Below are 17,953 nucleotides of genomic sequence, written 5' to 3'. Positions count from 1 at the left end.
GCGAGCATCTCTCGGTCGCCTCTCTCTTCTCAAAGAGCAAGGGCGTCGGTCTATGCGGGACAACTGCCTTGCACACTCGGCATCGTACAACACGCCGACACGTCTGGATCCTGCTGCGCTCCCTCGTCCTCCTCAAAAGCTCGACCTCGTCGCTCACGAGTCGGCCGCCTGCTGGCGGGCCACGTTCTCGCTCGCCTTGTCCTCGAAGCCGAAGCGCGACGCGATGTTCATCTGCGAGCGAGAGAGGGAATAGAGTCAGTCTCGTTGCTCGACGAGAAGGAGATGTCGCAAGTGCAGGAGGGACGAGACGAGGGACGCACCGCCTGGAGCTCCTGGAAGAGGAGCTTTGCCGCGTACGGGATGTGGACCTGGGCAACTACAGGTGGACGAGAGTGTCAGTACGTGATGCCCTTGTTGGCCGTCGAGAGGCGACGAGGAGAGGAAGAGGGACGCACTGGCCGTCTTGTTCCGGCACGCGCGGCACTCGAACGACTGCTTCTTGAGGTTGGCGATGGCGGTCAAGCCGCAGCTGCGAGAGTTGATGCGCCGTGCGAGAGTCAGGGACCGTGACCGAGAGGTGACGGGCGCGAGAGAAGGGAGAAAAGGGACGCACATCTCGCAGACGTGGACCCGGTAGCCGTCGCTGACGTCGAAGACGCGCTCCTTGAGGAAGCCTGCGACACCGTGCGCGAGCATGCAGCTGTGCATCAGGTCGAGAGAGGGTCAGGGAGGAGCTCGGGACGAGAGGAAGAGGGAGAGAGAGCAGGGACACACTCGCGCTCCATCTCGCCGAACCTCAAGCCGCCGTCGCGCGAGCGACCCTCGACAGGCTGCCTCGTCAGGATCTGGACCGGGCCACGAGCTCGGGCGTGGATCTTGTCGCCGACCATGTGCTTGAGGCGCTGGTAGTAGGTCGGGCCGAGGTAGACCTGCGCCTGGAGCTTGCGGCCGGTGTGGCCGTTGTACATGACCTCGAGGCCGCGCGAGTGGTAGCCGTAGTTGCGCAGGAGCGACGAGATGGCCTCGACCGTCACCTCGCTGAACGGCGTCGCGTCGCCCTCGTTGCCCGTGATGGTCGACACCTTGGACAGGAGGCACTCGACCAAGTGGCCGATCGTCATGCGCGACGGGATGGCGTGCGGGTTGATGATGATGTCGGGCGTCGTGCCCTCGGGCGAGAACGGCATGTCCTCATGGCGGTACGTGATGCCGATCGTGCCCTTCTGGCCGTGGCGCGAGGCGAACTTGTCGCCAATCTCGGGCACTCGGGTCGAGCGCACGCGGATCTTGACGAACTTGAGGCCTTCCGAGTTGGTCGTGAGGAGCACCTGGTCGACGATGCCGTTCTCGGTCGACTTGAGCGGCGTCGAGACGTCACGCTTCGTGTGCGACTTGAGGCGCTGGCCGAGCTCCTCGGAGTCGGTCGGGAGCGGCGCCGTCTTGCCGATGATGATGTCCTGCGAGGCGAGGATGGAAGGAGCGAGAGAGGGAGGAAGGGGAGGAGGAGAGAGAGGTCAGGTCGAGTCGACGACGGCGGGAAAGGGAGAGAGGAAGAGGAGAGAAGGGGAGGGGACGTACCTCGCCTGCGACGCGCTCGCCGAGTCCGACGAGGCCGTCGGCGTCGAGCTTCTCGTACGTGCCGTGCTTGAGGCGCAGGGTCGAGTCGCGCGTCGGCTTCTCAAACTCCTCGAGCTGGACCTGGCCCGATTTTTTCTCCTGGTCCATGTACGACCGGTAGTACAGGGAGCGGAACAGGCCGCGGTCGATCGACGACTGGTTCATGATGACCGAGTCCTCCTGGTTGTAGCCCGAGTAGCACAGGATGGCGACGATCGCGTTCTGGCCGGCGGGCAGCTCGCGGAAGTGGAGGTACTCCATCGAGCGCGTCGTCGCGAGGGGCTTTTGCGGGTAGTACAGGATGTTGGCCATCGTGTCCATGCGGACCTGGTAGTTGGTGAGGTAGACGCCCATGGCCTGCTTGCCCATGGCCGACTGGTACGTGTTGCGCGGCGACTGGTTGTGGTCCGGGAACGGGATGATGGACGCGCAGATGCCGAGGATCATGCTCGGGTGGATCTCGCAGTGCGTCCACGTGTGCGTCTTGGCGGCGCCCGTCGCCTTGACCGTCGCCGACGCGTCGCCGAGCCCGCCGGCCGTCACCTCGAGCTCGCCCGTCTCGGCGTGGTGCCGCGACGACTCGAGGTCCTCGGGCGTCATGCAGATCATGACCGTCTCCTCCTCCTCGGCGTCGAGGTACTCGACGATGCCCTGCTCGACGAGGTCGTTCCACTTGAGCTTGCGCGACGCCTCGTCGTCGTCGTCGTCCTCGTCGCCGCCGCCGAGCGCGCCGCCGGCCGGGTCGCGGTTCAGGGCGTCGATGTGCTCCTTGCGCAGGGCGAGGCGCTGGTCCTCGACGACGAACAGCGGGCGACACACGCGGCCGGCGTCGGTGAACAGGCGCAGCTCGCGCTCGCGCACGTCGCGCACGATCGACACCTCGTACGAGATGTCGCCCCGGCGCCGGAGCGACTTGATCGTCGACACGAGCTGGGCCGGGTCGCGGTGGACGCCCTGCCAGACGCCGTTGACGAACACCTTGGTCGCCTTGCTCATGTCGGACGAGTACTCCTCGAGGTTCTCCATGCCCCACTCCTCGAGAAACTCGACGATGGGCGCCGACGGGGTGCCGACCGAGATGTAGGCCATGAGCGCGAGGTTCTTGACGAGGCCGCACGCCTGGCCCTCGGGCGTCTCGGCCGGGCACACCATGCCCCAGTGCGTGTTGTGCAGCTGGCGCGGCTTGGCGATCTTGCCGTCGCGGCCGATCGGCGTGTTGGTGCGCCGCAAGTGCGACAGGGTTGAAGCGAACGTGTACCGGTTCAGGACCTGCGACACGCCCGCCTTGGCCGACATGGCCTTCTTCTGGTCGCCCCAGTTGCCCGTCGCGAGCGAGTACTTGAGCCCGTTGGTGATCGTCGTCGACTTGACGGCCGAGTTGATGTTGAACGGCTTGCCCGTCTCGACGCACTGCGAGAGGGAGAGGGGAGGAAAAGGGCGAGTCAGGGTCCGGCTCGTCGTCGACGTCGTCGTTCTCGGGCGCGACAGAGAGAGACAGAGAGAGAGACGACGAGGACGCACCTTCTGGAGGTGGCGGTACACGTCCTTGGTCAACTTGCGGAACAGCATGCGGAACAGGGCGGCCAAGAGCGGGCCGGCGAGGTCGAGCCGCTTGGCGCCAAAGTGGTCGCGGTCGTCAAGCTCTCGGCGCTGGAGCGCCGCGAGGAGGAGGCGGTGGACCATGTAGCCGAAGAAGAAGGCCTTCTTGGTGTTCTGGCCGGGCGCCATCGACACGTGCGGCAGCATCTCCTTCTGGAGGATCTCCTGCGCGTAGTTGATGCGACGGTCGCGCGACAGGGCAGAGACGGTGCCGCGGCGGCCGATAAAGTCGAGGGCGACCTGCGAGTGCGGATGGGCAAGGAAAGGGGCGCGAGAGAGAAAGGGTCAGGACGCGCTCGACCCGAGCTCGAGGGACGAGGAGGGGACGGCGTGGACGCACGTCTCGAGACTGGATCGGGAACGCGTCCTCGAGACAGGGCTTCATGAGCTCAAACATCTCGGTGTCGGTGCGGTCGTACACGATGTGGTCGAGGATGTCCTTGTCCGGGATGATGTCGAGCGCGCGGAAGACGACGACGATCGGGATGTCGGCGCGAATGTACGGGATCGTGCTCTTCATCGTGGCGCCCGACTGGCGCTCGGTGCGGCGCATCATCTTGATCTGGAGCGACGAGATGGTCTTGCCGCCCTTCTCGACGGCCGACCTAATCTCGGCGAGGTACGAGATGGGCGACGGCTGCGACTTGGCGAACACGTACACGCGGTTGGTCGCCATGCGCTCCTGCGCGATGAGGACCTTTTCCGAGCCGTTGATGATGAAGTAGCCGCCCTGTCGAGGAGGGAGAGGGAGCCGAGGTCAGTCGAGTTCGCGACGGCGACGGCGAGGAAGAGTGGGACGCACCTTGTCGAACGGGCACTCGTTGAGCTCGAGCTTGTCCTTCTCCTCGAGGCCGTCGAGAATGCAGAACTTGCTCTGGAGCATGATGGGGACCTGCGGCGCGAGGAGACGAAACGAGTCAGTCGATGCTCCCGACCTCGGCCGCAAAGGATGAAAGGGAGAGAGTGAGACGCACCTTGCCGATGTAGATCTTCTCCTCTGTCGGTCCACCGTCTGCGCCGTCGCCGTCTGCCGCCGACGGGTCCTCGTCGACCCAGTCGAGCTCGCCCGTCTCGGGGTTGGGCTCGTCGCTCGCCTGGACGAGGACGCGCTTCTTGAGGTCGATGTACAGCGGCGCCGAGTAGCTGCGCGAGGGAGGGAGAGAGGGCGAGTCAGGCGTGCGCGTCGAAGAGAGGAGAAGGAGGGAGAGCGCGAGGACGCACGTGAGGTTGCGGAGGCGGGCCTCGTTGGGGAACATGGGGGCGACGGTGCCGTCGGCCTCGGTCTGGGTCGGCGGCGAGAGGTAGATCTGGCCAAAGTTGAGCTCGTAGCGCTTGGTCTGGTCGTTCTGCTTGCCCGTGTGCTGCATGTTCTGGTCGAGGATGAGGGACCCAGACTCGTCGACGAGTTCCTGCATCGTGTTGTTGACAAACTCGTCGAACGAGTCGATCTGCTGGCTGACGAGCGTCTTGTCCTCGAAGTAGGCGGCGATGACGGCCCAGCAGTCCTCCTGGGTGACCGTCTCGTCGGCGTAGGCGTCGGCTGCCGCTGCGGCGTCGGGGCCATAGCCGTAGCCGTCGTCCATGGCGCCGTCGTAGGCTTGCGAGTAGTTGGCGTAGTCGTACGACATGGTGCAGCGCTCGGCGGGGGGTCGAGGTCGACGAGGACGAGGACGAAGGGCGGACGCGGCGGTCGGGGTGCCGAGAGGCGGGTCGAGGCGCTAAGGAGCGGTGTGCTGTGGCCCGAGGGCGGGTGCTCGGTCGACGTGCGGCGGTGGACGAGGTCGGAGCGAGGGCGGGGAGATGAGGAGAGGGGAGGGGGAAGAGGGACGGCCGAGCCTGCGCAGGAGGGGTGCGGGATGGGTCAGACGGGCTGCTGCATTGAGCAGGGCACTGCTGCACCGCGCTGTGTCCCGCCTCGACGTGTGCTCGCCGCTACCGGCGGTGCCATCTGGTCGCGCTCGCGACCGAGTCGCCCGCTGGCCGCCACTCGACCGCCGCGGGTGCTGGGAAGGACGGGTGTCGACGATGATGGGGGCAGGGCGCAATGCTCACCTGTGCTGGAGTGGCGCGCCGTGTGGTGTCGGGTGCTGAGTAGTCGCGCGGCGAGGGCGACCGTCGGCGGCGACGAGAGGGACGAGACGGCGACGGGTGAAGGCGGGCGGTGGCTCGAGGTGTCGAGGTGGTCGCAGATGCTCAGCAGACGAGCAGCACAGGCCCAGCTGGAGCGGGCTGGCGGAGGGATGGCGGCAGAGCAGCGAGCCTTTGGACTTGGTCAAGGCGAGTCGAATGTCCCGACCGGTTCTCGCTCCCCACTTACTCGGTCGGAGCCACGAGTAGCTCAAGCTGTAGCCACACATCACTGCAGTACATCCTGCTCCACCCCAGAACCCAGAGAGACGAGGTCGGGATTCGCTCTTCACCGCCGCCTTCGTCTCGCTCGATGTCGTCCGCCTCTCGCCCCTCTGCTCTGCTGCGCTCCCTGCTTGATTTCTCAGCATGCCTCCCGACCGTACCACCCCAACCGGCACCGCCTCGCGCTTTTCAGAGGCACTGCAATCCGGCGCACCTCTCTCTTCCGTCGGGTCCGCTCACCCTCCCTCTCTCGAACGCGGCAAGGTGCGCACACACTCTCTCCTGGTCCTCTCTATGCCCCAGTCTGACTCGACCTCCCGCCCGCAGGCTTGCCTCACCTGTCGTCGCCGCCGTGTCAAGTGTCCGTCCCCCCTCTCCTCCTCCTCCTCCTTCGACCGGCCCCTCGCCCACGCCAAATTCAGCTTACCTTGTCCTACCCTGCAGGCGATGGCGCACGGCCGGTCTGCGCACGCTGCGCCAAGTCGGCTCGCGCCCACGGCGAGTGCGTCGCCCTCTCCTCGGCTCCTGCCCCACCGCGCAATCGCGACTGACTCTCTCTCGCCCGCACCGCAGGGACCCGTCCACGTTCGTCTGCGTCTACGACTCGGGCGTCCCAAAGGCCAAGCAGGCGACGTCGCCGACCTCCACAAAGGACTCGGACGCCATCGCCGACCTCGCCGCTCAGATCGGTCCGTCCTTCCTCCTCATCGAGCCGCACTCTCTGTCGGCGGCCGCAAGCTGACGGTCTTTCCCTTACCTGCAGCCGAGCTCAAGGAGCAACTGACCCAGCAACGACCGCCGCCGCCGCAACAGCAGCAGCCCGAGCCCGACCACTCGCCGCAGCCGTTCGCGAGCACGTCGTCGCACACGCTCGACGTCAACCCGCCCCAGCCGACCTGGTCGGCCTCGACCCCGAACTTCTCGTCGTCGACGGCATCGGCCAACTACTACCCGGCCGCGACGGCGACGACGGCCGACCACACGTCGACCTCGCTCGTCTGGTCGTCGACCCTCACCGCGCCGTACTCGTCGTCGACGACAACTGGGCCCGACCTGACCGACCTCGCCATGGCCGCCTCGCCCCTGTACCAGCTCCCGCTCCCGACCATCAACTGGGGCGCGCTCACCCACTCGTCGTACCCGTCCGACCTCCCGAGCCCGGGCCTGTTTGCGCGCCTCGTCGACGTCTACTTTGCCAAGCCCCACCTCGCGACGGGCCTCATCAACGAGCGCCGGTTCCGCCAGTCGCTCACCTACCTCGAGCTGCCCTCGGACCCGCGCTCGCCCTCGCCGTGCCTCCTGCACGCCCTCGTCGCGACGGCCGCGCTCCTCGTCCCCGAGTCGTTCTACGCCCCGCACGAGCCGCGGTATTGGTCGCCCAAGAGCTCGCTGTCGTCGCACCACGCCAAGCTCGCCGAGCGCGCCCTCGACCCGGCCTTCCAGCGCGGCCGCCAGCTCCTCCAGGTCGTCCAGGCGAGCGTCCTGTGCTGCTTCTGCGCCTATACCGACGCCCGGTTCGGCGACACGTGGCTCGTCAGCGCCATGGCCGCCCGCCTCGCCGTCACGGTCGGGCTCAACCACGTCCGGCGGGCCCCGGTCGGCGCCGCGTCGCCCGACGCCGGCGGCGAGCGAGGTGGACCCGGCGGAGCGCCGGCGCGCACCGAGGAGGCGCACCGCCGGCAGCGCCGCCTCAAGGACAAGAGCATGCTCGCGCCGACGAGCGACCGCGAGGAGGTCGACGAGCGCGCGTCCGTCTTCTTCTTCTGCTACGCCGCCGACAAGATGACGAGCGCCGCGACGGGCTGGGCCGCCGCCATCAACGAGGGTGCGTCGTCGTGTTCCTCCCCTCTCTCTCTTTCTGCCTCGCCGAGGCCGTCCTGACGCTCCCCCCTCACCTCGCAGACGACGTCACGAGCCTGTTGCCGCACCCGCCTGGCTCCGAGGACACGGTGCGCCCCCTCTCGTTCTACTCGCGCTCGTCGTCGTCGCATCGAGACTGACCCTCCTCCTCAAGCGCCCGCAGTACGAGGACCCGCTCTCGTCGCCCCTGTACCTGCACAACCCGGCCTTCTTCACCGCGTGCCCGCCGCACCTGACGGGCGCGCTCCAGCTCTACTTCAAGGCCTACATCCTCCTCGGACGCGTCGTCAGGTTCCTCCAACGAGCACCTGAACCTGTCGGCAGCGGCTATGCCCGTGAGGACGACCCCGACCTGCGCGAGACGTGCGTCCCTCACCCTCTCTCTCTCTCCCCTTTCCCCTCTCTCTCCCCTTTCCTCTCCTTATGATCAGGGACCGCCTCCTGACGTGCGCGTCCCGCCCACAGGCCCGCCTTTCGGTCGCTCGAGCGCACCATTTCGCACTTCCGCCTCTCGATCCCGCGCGAGCAGTCGTACGCCTACTACGCGTCGCACGCCGGCATCGAGAACACGCCGTTCCTCGTCTTTACGATCCTCCACGTCCTCACGATCCTGCTCCACGAGCCGTTCTGCCTCGCGCCCGACGTCGACGAGCAGGACTTGAGCTTCCAGAAGTGCGCCGCGGCGGCAAAGGCCATCGTCGCCAGCGTGTACGAGCTCAACGGTGCGTCTCGGCCTCTCTCTTCCCTTCTCTCTTCTCGAGCTCGAGCGTCTCTGACGGTCCCTCTCGAGCAGGTTCGTCGTTCGAGGTCGGCCTTCTCGCCAGCTTCCTCAACTATCTCTGGGCCGTCGCAGGTCGTGCGTCTCGCTCTCTCTGCCTCTCTCTACGTCTCTCCCACCTCGTCGACGGTCCTGACGGCGGCCTGCTCGACCCCTCGCAGGCACCCTCGTTCGAGCACTCGCGCTCGCGTCGCGCCGCGGCGACCTGACGGCGGCGGCGCAGCTCGCCAACGACGTCAAGGCGCTCATTGGGGCGATGCAGGCCAACAAGAGCCGGGTCGGCGGTGCGTCCGACCTTTCCCTCTCTTTCGTCGTCGGCGACTGTCGGCGACAGACGGGTTCCTGACGCTCTCTCGCCCGCCTCCCTCTCCCCTTCCACCCCGCCCTCGCGCTCGACCTCACCCTCGCCCTCGACCTCTCTCTAACTCAAACTACTCGCCAATAGCGATCACGGCCCTCAACCTGCAGCGCCTCCTCCTGCACCCGTTCCAGGTCCTCGCCGAGTGCGTCTCGGGCCCCTCGCACGACCCGTCGCAGCACCCGACGTCGTCGTCGTCCTCGTCGTCGTCGCTGCCGACGCCGGGCGCCACCGCGACGTCGGGCCGCCCGACGACGATGGGCCGCAGCCGCGCCGACTCGATCGACGAGGCGGGCCACCCGGTCGACGAGCACTACGTCCCGCTGCACGAGCGGCAGCCGGGCATGGGCCGGTACAACGAGGACGAGGGCGCGCTCGAGATCGACCTCGAGGCCAACCGGCCCGGCGGGCTCGACACGAGCGCGAGCGCGAGCGCGCTCAAGGTCGCGAGCGGCACGGCGTGGGAGCTGCTCGGGCTCGGAACGGGCTTGTCGAGCGAGGCCAACGCGCTCATGGGCATGCTCGACGCGTGCGGCGGGCAGGAGTCGGGCCTGTGGGACTTGGCGGCGCTCGGAGGAGGGCAGTGAGCGGGCGAGGAGGGGACGAGCGGGCCAGAGGAGGCGAGGAGCAGCGGCGCCGGTCGCCGTCGAGACGTCGCCACTACAGCGTGTCTCTTTGTGTATGCAGTATCGATTTTCGCTCTCTCCCTTTCTCTACGCGAGCGAGCGAGTGAGAGGCCCGAGCGAGTCGAGGGCTGTCGAGAACGCTGCTCTCGGCGCCGCAGACTGGCCGCAAAGACCTCATTCCACCTCGATCGTTCGCTCGACATGACCACGTCGACACTCGACACGGCGTCGCACTCCACGATCCTCCCGCTGCGCTCGCTCGCCCCGCCTCGCCCGTCCTGCTCGCCCGTTCGGCTCGTCCCGCTTAAAGGGCGGCCCGCCGTCTCGCGCTCGACCGATCTGGATGCGTCGAGAATATGTGCCGCGCGTGCGAGTCCTGGATTGGGTGGCGGCGGATCTGCGGCGCCGAGAGAGGTCAGGTTCGCGAGTCGACGGACGAGCGAGGGAGGGAAAGGGGGCGCGCACCTGGGTCGACCGGCGTGGCCGTGGCTCGAAGAGGGCTTGACGACGATGACGGCGCCTCAGACGCTCATGCCCATGCTCTTGAGCGAGTCCTGGCCCTGGGCCGTGTCGCCGTTGGTCGAGCTGACGGCCATCCTTGGGCGGATGCCGAGAGCTGCGCACGCGGTGCGGTACTTTGTGCGCAGGGTCGACAGCTGAGCCGTCATGTCGACGTCGCCCTGGGCGGCCTCGGAGTCGTTGTGGGTCGGGAAGGCGTCGACGAGGGCGAGGAGCGAGTCGAGGGTCGAGGCGGCGCGGGACGACGACGAAGGTGGGCCCTGGACGGCGAGGATCTGCTTCCACAGGAGTGCAGTGCCCTGGATGTAGCCGATCTCGTCCCACAGGGTCCAGGCGTGGTCCCTGCCGAGCTCGCGGCCCTCGATGAGGCCGTGGAGGTGGCCGTGTGGGAGGCCGCTGTCGAGCCCCTGCTGGTAGAAGTCGCGCTCGAGGTGGAGGAGGCTGTCCATGCTGGTGCTCGAGAGGCCCGTACTGGCAAGCTCTGTCGGTACAAGGGCCGTGGCGGAGCAGAGACCGTCGAGCGATGAGGAGGACGAGCTCTCGGGCTCCTCCTGCCGTCCCACGCCCACCTGCCTGCCTGCTGGAGCCCTGCTTCTGCCAGTACAAGGTCCAAAACCGCCCTGTGCTGCGCCGCCTGTTCCTCGGGGTCGACAATCGCTTCATCGCCTCGACTTGCTTCCTTCATCTCTCGAACCGGCGTCGGCCTCGCACCGGGCCCAGCAGGCACTGAGAGCAGCTCCAGTGCGTTTTGTCTCCCTCTATCGACACTGAGCCGTGCTGACAGTCCCCGCACGCGCGCAGTGACGGTCGCAGCTCGTCGTCTCGTCGTCGTAGGCCTCGGCAACTACACGCACCCGCTCACACGCCACTCGGTACGTCCCTCGTGCTCCTCGTACACTCTCTGATCCCAGCTGACCATCCTGAACCGCGCGCAGGTCGGCCACGTCCTCCTCAAGAATCTCGCCAAGCGCGCCGCCGCCAGCCCGTCTCGCCTTTCCGGCTCGGCGACGCTCCTCTCGACCAAATACGGGCGCCACACGAGCTGGACATCGCGCATCCTCCTCGCCGCTCCGCCGTCCGCCGCCGACCAGACCCCGCTCGAGGTCCTGTTCGTCCTCCCGCGAGCCCTCATGAACGTCTCCGGGCCCGCCGCCGCCGCCGCGTTTGACGGCTTCCTCCCACCTGTCGCCGCTCCCTCTCGACCTGCCGTCCCGCCAGACGTCGGCGTCGACCCCGAGACGCCACCGCGACCGCGCAAGAAGCCGCCAGCCGCCCCCGTCAAGCCCATGCTCCGCCTCGTCTCCCTCCAGGACGACCTCGACCTCGCACCATCGGCCGCCAAGTACCAGCGCGGCGGCGGGCCTCGAGGGCACAACGGCGTGCGCTCCCTCTCGAGCGCGATCAAGGGCTCTCGCGACTTTCACCGCCTGTGGGTCGGGATCGGGCGCCCGGACGAGCGCAGCGAGGTTGCGAGCTACGTCTTGCGGCCACTGTCGCGGGACGAGGTGCGGGCGTGCGGGTACGACGAGGACGAGCGCGCGAGCGGGCCGGTCCTTGAGCGGGCATGGCAGGAGGTGCTCAGGATCGGGTTCGAGGACGAGTAGAGCCTCAAAAGCGGTCGAGCAACGCGAGCGGGCGCAGGTCGCCCTTTTCCGCTCGCCGTCATTGTCTTTCTGCATCTCGGCGAGCCGCTCGAGAGAGTCGCAGAGCGTCGAGAAAGCCTGAACGCGAGCGAGGGCGACCTTCTCAAACTGAGCGCTCGCCTTTCGCAAGCAGGAGCAGGGGCAGCAATCGCTGAAAGCTCTCGCGGTCACTCTCAAGAACTCGAGGAGTGTGAATGTGTGCATCGCAAATCGCTCGCCGTCGAGCGCTACTTGCGCTTGACCATCCCCTCGAGCATGTCGGACCCGGCAATCTGAAACTCGCCGCCGCCGTTGGCCTTTGGCCCGCGCATGAGCTTCTTCATCTTGGCCTCGGCATCCATCGCCTTGCGCCTGCGACCCGTCTCGAACGCGCCGCCGCTGCCGTCGTTCTCGTCGCGCTCGCGCTTGGTCGCCCCGCCGCCGTTGCCGCCGGTCGAGCGCGAGTTGGCGCCGCCCTTCTTGCCGCCCTTGGTCGGCGCTGCGTGCCCTGGGGCCTCGCGCATGCCGAACGACTTGGCGAGGTGGCCGAGGTGGAGCGCCTTGGTGTTGAAGATGCTCTTCTCGGCCGACGGGTGGGTCGCGTAGGCGCGAACGTGCGCCTGGAACGCCCGACGAGCGGCGGACGCCGTCTGTAAGAGACGCACACAGAGAGACAGAGTCAGGGAGAGGCCTCGACGGAAAAGAGGGAGAGAGAGAGAGAGAGAAACCGGGACGCACCTCCTCGGACGCACTGACCCATCGCTCAAAGCCCATCTGGACGTCGGTCGCCCTCGTCTCGTACTCGCGGCCCTCGCCCCCGTACCCCTCGCGCAGGACCTGCTCGACGCCGACCTCGCGCAGGCGCAGCTTGCCGCCGCCCGACGCCGCCGACGCGTTGATGCCCGACTCGAGGAACGACGTGTAGGCCGTCTCGGTCGGGAGGAGGAACGTGTAGGCCGTGCCCTGCGCACCGGCACGAGCGGTGCGGCCGACGCGGTGGACGTACTCGGTGACGCCGCCCTGCAAGAAGGAGGAGGAGGAGGGAGGGTCAGTGCGTCGGCTCGAGGAGAGGGCACGAGAGAAGGAGGAGAGGGCGCACCTCGGTTGGCGCATCGACCTGGACGACGCAGCCGACGTTCTTGACGTCGAGACCGCGAGCTGCGACGCTCGTGCACAGGAGGACGCCGGCGTCCGTGTCCTGGCCGGCGCGCTTGCCCTCGGCGATCTTGTACTTGCCCGAGAAGGCGCCGAGCGACGCGAGGCGGGTCTGGAGCGGCAGCGAGCCGTGCAGGCGGTAGATGGGGACGGCGGGCAGGAGCGGGTGCGTCGACACGAGGCGCTTCGACTCGTCGTCGTTGCTGTCGGCCTCGCGCTCCTCGGCGTCGTGCTCGAGCGCGGCCGCCTCGTCCGACGACGACGAGCCCATGCGCATCTTGCCGAGCGCGCTCCACCAAAAGTCGACGGCGTCGGTGCACGACATGAAGACGAGGATTTTGCTGCCCTTGCCCGACTGCTGCTGGCGCACGAGGAGCTTGCGCAGGAGGGCGACGAGCGCGACGAAGCGCAGCTTGGGCGGCACGACGACAAAGTGGTGCAAGAGCTGCGACGGCGGCGTGAAGCCCGTCGGGAGCGCGAGCGCCGTCGCCTCGCCGTCGTCACCGTCGGTCGCCGCCGCTGCCGCCTCGTCGCCCTCGTCGTCGTCGTCGGCGCCGCCCTTTGCGCCGGCGCCGAGCACCGTGAGGTCCTTCCTCACAGGCTCCTTGACGCGCACGTCGTCCCTCGCGCCGAGGACGGGCATCTCGCCGCCGGCGGCACCGTCGCCGTCGCCGCCGTTGCCGAGCGCGAGGCCGGCAAGGCGGTCGACGCCCTCGCTCGCCGTCGCCGAGCACAGGATGGTGCGCCGGCCCCACTCGCGTGCGGGGCCCTTGGGGCTCGCGGCGCTGCGGCGCTCGAGCTCCTCGAGGATGCCCTTCATCTGCTCCTCGAACCCGAGGTCCATGAGCCGGTCGCACTCGTCGACGACGAGCCACCGCAGGCCGACGCGCGCGTCGCCCGGTCCACCGCCGGGCGCCGACCGTGCGCCGAGCGGCGCGTTGTTCGGGTTGCCCGGGCGCCCTTGCGGGCCCTTTACGCGCGCCGCCTCGCCCGCGAGCCGGAACGCCTCGGTCGTCTTGAGGTGGTCGAGGAGGCGGCCGGGCGTGGCGACGACGATCGGGCACCCTTTGCGCAGGCGGCGCTTCTCGTGGGTGCGGTTGGCGCCGCCGACGAGGAGGCCGGCGGTGAGCGCTCGGGGCGAGATGCTGAACGGCTGGGCGGCCGTTGCGGGGGCCGACGAGGGGAGCGACGACAGGAGCGACTCGAGGACGGTGTGGATCTGCGAGGCGAGCTCGCGGGTCGGGGCGAGGATGAGGGCGAGGGTGCCGATCGAGCGGTCGGGGCCGGACGAGGAGGACGAGGACGAGGCGGTGGCCGAGCGGAGGAGCGAGGGCGGGAGGGAGAGGAGGTCTTGGACCATGGGGAGGAGGAAGGTGAGGGTCTTGCCCGAGCCCGTCTGGGCGCGGAGGATGGCGTCGTGGGCAAAGTCGCGCTGCTTGCGCTTGTGCGGGCCGTGCGCGGCCGAGGGCACGAGGCGCGGGATGGCGCCGGCCTGGCAGGCCGTCGGCCCCGTGATGCCGAGCTTGCCCGCGAGGCCGGCGACGAGCTCGCGCGAGAGGCCGAGCTTGGTGAGCTCCGGGGCCGGGTCGGGCGCGTCGTCCTGCTGCTGGTCGTCGTCGTCGGCGGCGGCGGCGGCGGCGGCCGAGGTGAGGGGCGCGTTCGAGGGCTTGGCGGGTGCGACAGGGGCGGACGAGGTCGAGGGTGCGGGTTCGGGGAGACCGTCGCGGGTGAAGAGGGACGAGACGAACTGCTTCTTGCCGCCGAACCCGACCTCCTGCTGCGGGCGGTGGTGCCCTGGTGGTGCGGGGCCGCCGGTCGGGCGAGGGGCCTTGGTCTTGTTGGGCCTGCGGTCGTCGGTGCCGTCGTCGTCGTCGCGCGGGCGCTTTGTGCCGTGCGGGCTGGCCGTGTTGTTGAGGGCAGGAGCGTCGCCACGCTGGGCCTTGCGGTGCTCGATCTGGCCGCGCTTGCGCTCCTTTGCGCGGTCGGTCCAACGGCCGCCCTTGTGGCTGCGGGCGCGAGTTGTGGCAGGCGCGGCCGAGGGAAGGTCGAAGTTGAGGACGAGCTCGTCGGCCATGTCGAGGCTGGCGGGCGGGCGTCGGGTGGGTCGGGCTCGATGGAGGGTCGAGGTGCGAGTCGAGGTGTGGGCAAGTCGGGCAATGCGCTTAGTCGAGTGTTGAGCGAGAGGGATGAGGAGGGAGAGAGAGTCGAGCTCGAGCGGAACGTTGTCTCATCTGGTCGCGGCCCCACCTTTCTCCCTCTTCCCTCCTCTCACACCTCTCACACAACCTCGGGAGCCCGTGACCCTGGCTCACCTACTCTCACGCCACCTCATCCGCCTCGTCCCGCGAGTCGCGACGTCGCCGCACCTCTCCCTCCCCCTCCTCCTCCGCCCCCCCTCGCGACCAACCCCCGTCGCGCCGATTCCCTCTCCCAGCCGCTCGACCGCCGCAATGTCGACCTCGACCACCTCCAAGCTCAAATACATCAAGCCAGACGACGTCGCTCACCTCATCCGCAACGGCGACACGGCCTCATTCCTCGTCATCGGTGCGCCCCCCTCTCCCTCGCCACGAGTCGCGTCGCCTCGCACCGACGAGCCGACACACTCTGCGTGTCGCCGAGGGCTGCTCACCTTGCTCCTCCCACAGACGTGCGCTCGTCCGACTTTCCCGGCGGCAACCTGCCCGGCGCCCTCAACCTGCACACCGGCCACTTCCGCTCGGACCGAGACGTGTGCGTCCCTCGTCTCTCGACCCTGTATTCGCAAGCTGACAAGCTCCCCCCTCCTCGTCCACCCGCACCTTTCCCCGGCCCGCTCCGGCCACCGTCCTCCCTCGCCCCACCCACCCACCTCTCCCTCGCAGCGAGCGCGTCATCCAGCAGCACATCACGCCGCGCCTCCCCGCCCTGCGCACCGTCATCCTCCACTGCATGCGCTCCCAGACTCGCGGGCCCTACGCCGCCTCGCTCCTCCAGCGCTCGCCCGCCCTCCCGCCAAACCTCGACGTCGTCGTCCTCGAGGGCGGCTTCCAGGGCTGGCTCAGGCGGTACCGCGGCGACAAGCGGCTGTTTGAGAACTTGGACGAGGGCCAAGGCAGCGACGAGTGGGAGGACGTCGTCAATGCGCCCGAGGGGAGCCGGCTCGAGGCCGACGACTCGAGGAGGCTGCGCGAGGGCAAGCAGCCCTGAGCTGGGCTTGTTGGACGAGGGCTGGCGCTCGAGGGCACGAGGTGTAGATAGAGGAGCACGCAGCCTGCAGCGCTAGACTGGTTCTGGAGCAGGCCCATGACCGAGAGCGGCCTCGGGATGTCGAGAGCTTTCTCCTTCTCTCGCTGCCTCGGCCGGCAAGAACAGAAAATCACAAGAGCGTGCAGCATCATCCACCGCAAGAGGGCCTCCTCTCTTTTTCTCATCGTCCCCTCCCTACCGCACCGACCGTCCTGCTCGACCGCCTCAGCTCGACCTCGAAGCCCGGCCGCACGCTCGAACTCGAACACGGGCACGGGCTCGGGCTCGCGCTCCTCCTCGGCGGCTTGAACGCGCTCGCGATGGCCTTGCGGCTCGCGCCCGTCTTGGTCGGCGAGCCGGACGAGCGCGCAAAGGTCGCGTGACGAGGCGGGCCGAGTGCGCCCACGGCGGCGGCGGCGGCGGCGGGACGGCGAGGGGAAGGGGGCGTCGCGAGCGCAGGGAGGGGAGGGAGCTCGACGCCTCGGAGGACGAGCGAGTTGCGCGTCATGCGCAGCGTCGAGCCGGGTGTGACGGCGGTCGACGAGGGCGAGGGCGAAGAGGGAGGGCAGGTCGGCGGCGCGAGGTGGTGACGGGCGCGCTTCGAAGGCGAGGGCGAGGCGGGATCGGGCGAGGGCGAGGACGCGGGGCGCTTCTTGGTCGTGCGCGCGGGCGAGGGAGGCGTGCCGTTGGTCGAGAGGGGTGCGAGCGGCCTGCGAGGGCTCGGTGGAGGGGCTTTCTTGCTGGAAGGAGCTGCGCAACAGGAACACGAGTCAGTATCTGCCCCTTCTGTAAAGCACAGGCGAGAGAGGAAGAGATGACGCACCGACAGCGGCCCCCTTTGACGACGCAAAGAGCTCGCCGAGCGTCGCCTGCTTGCCCGACCAATCTTGCGGCCGCAGGCGCTTCCAGTCGCCGACGAGGCGCGTCACGAACGCGTCCGTATCGCCGAGCACTGCGACAGGGGGCAAGAGTGTCAGGTGTGACCCTGCCGAGCCGAGTCAGAGAGAGGAGGAGGGAGAGCCGGACGGACCCTGGTAGTCGAACACGTCGCGCCACTCGCTCTTGCTCCCGACCTCCTCGCGGTTGACGAGCACGCGCACGCCGCCTCGACTCTTGACGCTCCTCGCAAACTCCTTGACGAGCTTCTTGAAGCCGGGAATCTTGAGGCTCGTGCCGAGGACGAGCATGACGTCCGGGCCGGGCGAGCCCGACAGGTCCGACAGCGACAGGGCGCCGATCGTCAGGGCGGCCGAGGAGGGTGGCGCCTCGTTGTAGAGCGTGATGGACGGGCGGAGGAAGGCGCGCGACAGGGACGACAGGGTGCGCTGGCCGCGCGCGAGTCGGACCGAGGCTGCAGGCGAGGAGGGTCAGCGACGGTGCAGAGAGGGAGAGCAGGACGGCGAGAGAGCGGGACGCACCTCGTTCCTCACACTGCGGGCACACGCCGACGCTGCCGCTCGCAAACACGTCGCCGTCCTCGTCGGTCCACGTCCGCACAAAGTCGCACCCGGTGCAGCGCACGGCGTGCACCGCCCCGTGCAGCTGCACATAGTCGCCCTCGACCTTGGCCTTGCCCTTGCCCTTGCCGGCGGCCGCACTTGACGACGACGGCGCTGCAGCTCGAGGCGTGATGCCCTCGAGCGCGACGGGGACCAAGCCCGTCCCGACGCCCTCGAGCCCGTCGATGTTCTGCGTGTACACGCGCAGGAGCTTGTTGCGCTTCTTGAGGAGGCGCATGAAGTCGTGCGTCGGCGTGGCGGGGCCTGGGCGGCCGGCGGTCGTCGACGACGACGACGACGGGTCGAGCGTGACCGAGTCGAGCGAGCGCTTGAAGGCGGCGATGAAGCGCAGGTGCTCGGCGGTCGTGTCGGGCGACGAGTACACGGCCGCAGAGAAGAGCGCGGGGCCCTTGAGCGTCGCGGGAGGTGTGACGGGAGGAGGCGTGCGCGAGGTCGAGGTCGAGGTCGAGGGAGGGGACGGGGTCGAGTACAGGCCCGTGCCTTGCGAGCGGAAGTCCTGCACGCGCAAGTGGGTCAGTTTGGGAAGAACTCGCTCGACCTGCGAGAGCTGGACGTACAGGGATGCCTGCGCTGGTCGAGATGCCCGCGCCGACGAGGAGGACGGCGCGTTTCGAGCGGGCCACGGCGAGCGTGAGCGTGTCGAGGGCCTTGGCGGTGGCCTCGTCGGGTGCTGGTGCGCCTGCAGGCGGCAGCGACACGGTGTGCATCCTCGTCGAGGG

At 68.6% G+C, this 17,953-nt stretch overlaps 7 protein-coding genes across 7 annotated transcripts; 3 read left to right on the top strand and 4 right to left on the bottom strand.

Annotated features, from left to right (window-relative positions):
- Nucleotides 1-49: 49 nt before the first annotated feature.
- On the bottom strand, nt 50-4,559 carry RHOBADRAFT_66967 (uncharacterized protein). The gene is made up of 11 exons (XM_018419133.1): nt 4,438-4,559; nt 4,191-4,359; nt 4,019-4,108; nt 3,557-3,946; nt 3,139-3,456; nt 1,579-3,027; nt 775-1,457; nt 614-700; nt 456-529; nt 321-376; nt 50-231 (listed from the first exon to the last, which is right to left on the bottom strand). The coding sequence occupies exons 1-11, from the start codon at nt 4,470-4,472 to the stop codon at nt 154-156; spliced, it is 3,429 nt and encodes a 1,142-aa protein (XP_018268331.1). The 5' UTR covers nt 4,473-4,559; the 3' UTR covers nt 50-153.
- A 1,153-nt stretch (nt 4,560-5,712) lies between these two features.
- On the top strand, nt 5,713-9,151 carry RHOBADRAFT_56093 (uncharacterized protein; the record flags this gene model as incomplete). The annotated part of the gene is made up of 10 exons (XM_018418182.1): nt 5,713-5,725; nt 6,013-6,070; nt 6,142-6,257; nt 6,332-7,393; nt 7,471-7,517; nt 7,592-7,791; nt 7,894-8,150; nt 8,222-8,284; nt 8,368-8,490; nt 8,652-9,151. 10 exons carry the CDS (start codon nt 5,713-5,715, stop codon nt 9,149-9,151), a joined length of 2,439 nt encoding a protein of 812 aa, XP_018268330.1.
- A 560-nt stretch (nt 9,152-9,711) lies between these two features.
- RHOBADRAFT_56092 (uncharacterized protein) lies at nt 9,712-10,158 on the bottom strand (the record flags this gene model as incomplete). The annotated part of the gene is made up of 1 exon (XM_018418181.1): nt 9,712-10,158. The coding sequence occupies one exon, from the start codon at nt 10,156-10,158 to the stop codon at nt 9,712-9,714; it is 447 nt and encodes a 148-aa protein (XP_018268329.1).
- A 74-nt stretch (nt 10,159-10,232) lies between these two features.
- Nucleotides 10,233-11,313, top strand: RHOBADRAFT_56091 (uncharacterized protein; the record flags this gene model as incomplete). Its single annotated transcript, XM_018418180.1, has 3 exons — nt 10,233-10,407; nt 10,511-10,581; nt 10,645-11,313. The coding sequence occupies 3 exons, from the start codon at nt 10,233-10,235 to the stop codon at nt 11,311-11,313; spliced, it is 915 nt and encodes a 304-aa protein (XP_018268328.1).
- Nucleotides 11,314-11,538: 225 nt separating this feature from the next.
- Nucleotides 11,539-14,560, bottom strand: RHOBADRAFT_56090 (uncharacterized protein; the record flags this gene model as incomplete). Its single annotated transcript, XM_018418179.1, has 3 exons — nt 11,539-11,981; nt 12,070-12,351; nt 12,431-14,560. 3 exons carry the CDS (start codon nt 14,558-14,560, stop codon nt 11,580-11,582), a joined length of 2,814 nt encoding a protein of 937 aa, XP_018268327.1. The 3' UTR covers nt 11,539-11,579.
- A 376-nt stretch (nt 14,561-14,936) lies between these two features.
- Nucleotides 14,937-15,770, top strand: RHOBADRAFT_56089 (uncharacterized protein; the record flags this gene model as incomplete). Its single annotated transcript, XM_018418178.1, has 3 exons — nt 14,937-15,033; nt 15,135-15,219; nt 15,351-15,770. 3 exons carry the CDS (start codon nt 14,937-14,939, stop codon nt 15,673-15,675), a joined length of 507 nt encoding a protein of 168 aa, XP_018268326.1. The 3' UTR covers nt 15,676-15,770.
- A 125-nt stretch (nt 15,771-15,895) lies between these two features.
- RHOBADRAFT_47122 (uncharacterized protein) lies at nt 15,896-17,941 on the bottom strand (the record flags this gene model as incomplete). Its single annotated transcript, XM_018414932.1, has 5 exons — nt 15,896-16,464; nt 16,538-16,666; nt 16,745-17,065; nt 17,133-17,730; nt 17,792-17,941. 5 exons carry the CDS (start codon nt 17,939-17,941, stop codon nt 15,896-15,898), a joined length of 1,767 nt encoding a protein of 588 aa, XP_018268325.1.
- Between the last annotated feature and the right edge of the window lie 12 nt (nt 17,942-17,953).

This window comes from Rhodotorula graminis (assembly GCF_001329695.1).
Source record: "Rhodotorula graminis WP1 unplaced genomic scaffold RHOBAscaffold_16, whole genome shotgun sequence".
In the NCBI taxonomy this organism is placed as follows: Eukaryota; Fungi; Basidiomycota; class Microbotryomycetes; order Sporidiobolales; family Sporidiobolaceae; genus Rhodotorula; species Rhodotorula graminis.
Note: the sequence above shows the minus strand (reverse complement) of the source record. Positions and strands in the feature narration are given on the sequence as shown.

What these genes read in the sequence shown, in the direction of transcription:
- RHOBADRAFT_66967 (XM_018419133.1), bottom strand. Translation starts at nt 4,472, where the DNA reads ATGTTCCCCAACGAGGCCCGCCTCCGCAACCTCAC. An exon ending in GCGAGCGCGTCGCAGGCGAG is followed by an intron (nt 1,458 to 1,578) that starts GTACGTCCCCTC and finishes CTCGCCTCGCAG; the next exon opens with GACATCATCATCGGCAAGAC. An exon ending in GTGCCGGAACAAGACGGCCA is followed by an intron (nt 377 to 455) that starts GTGCGTCCCTCT and finishes GTCCACCTGTAG; the next exon opens with TTGCCCAGGTCCACATCCCG.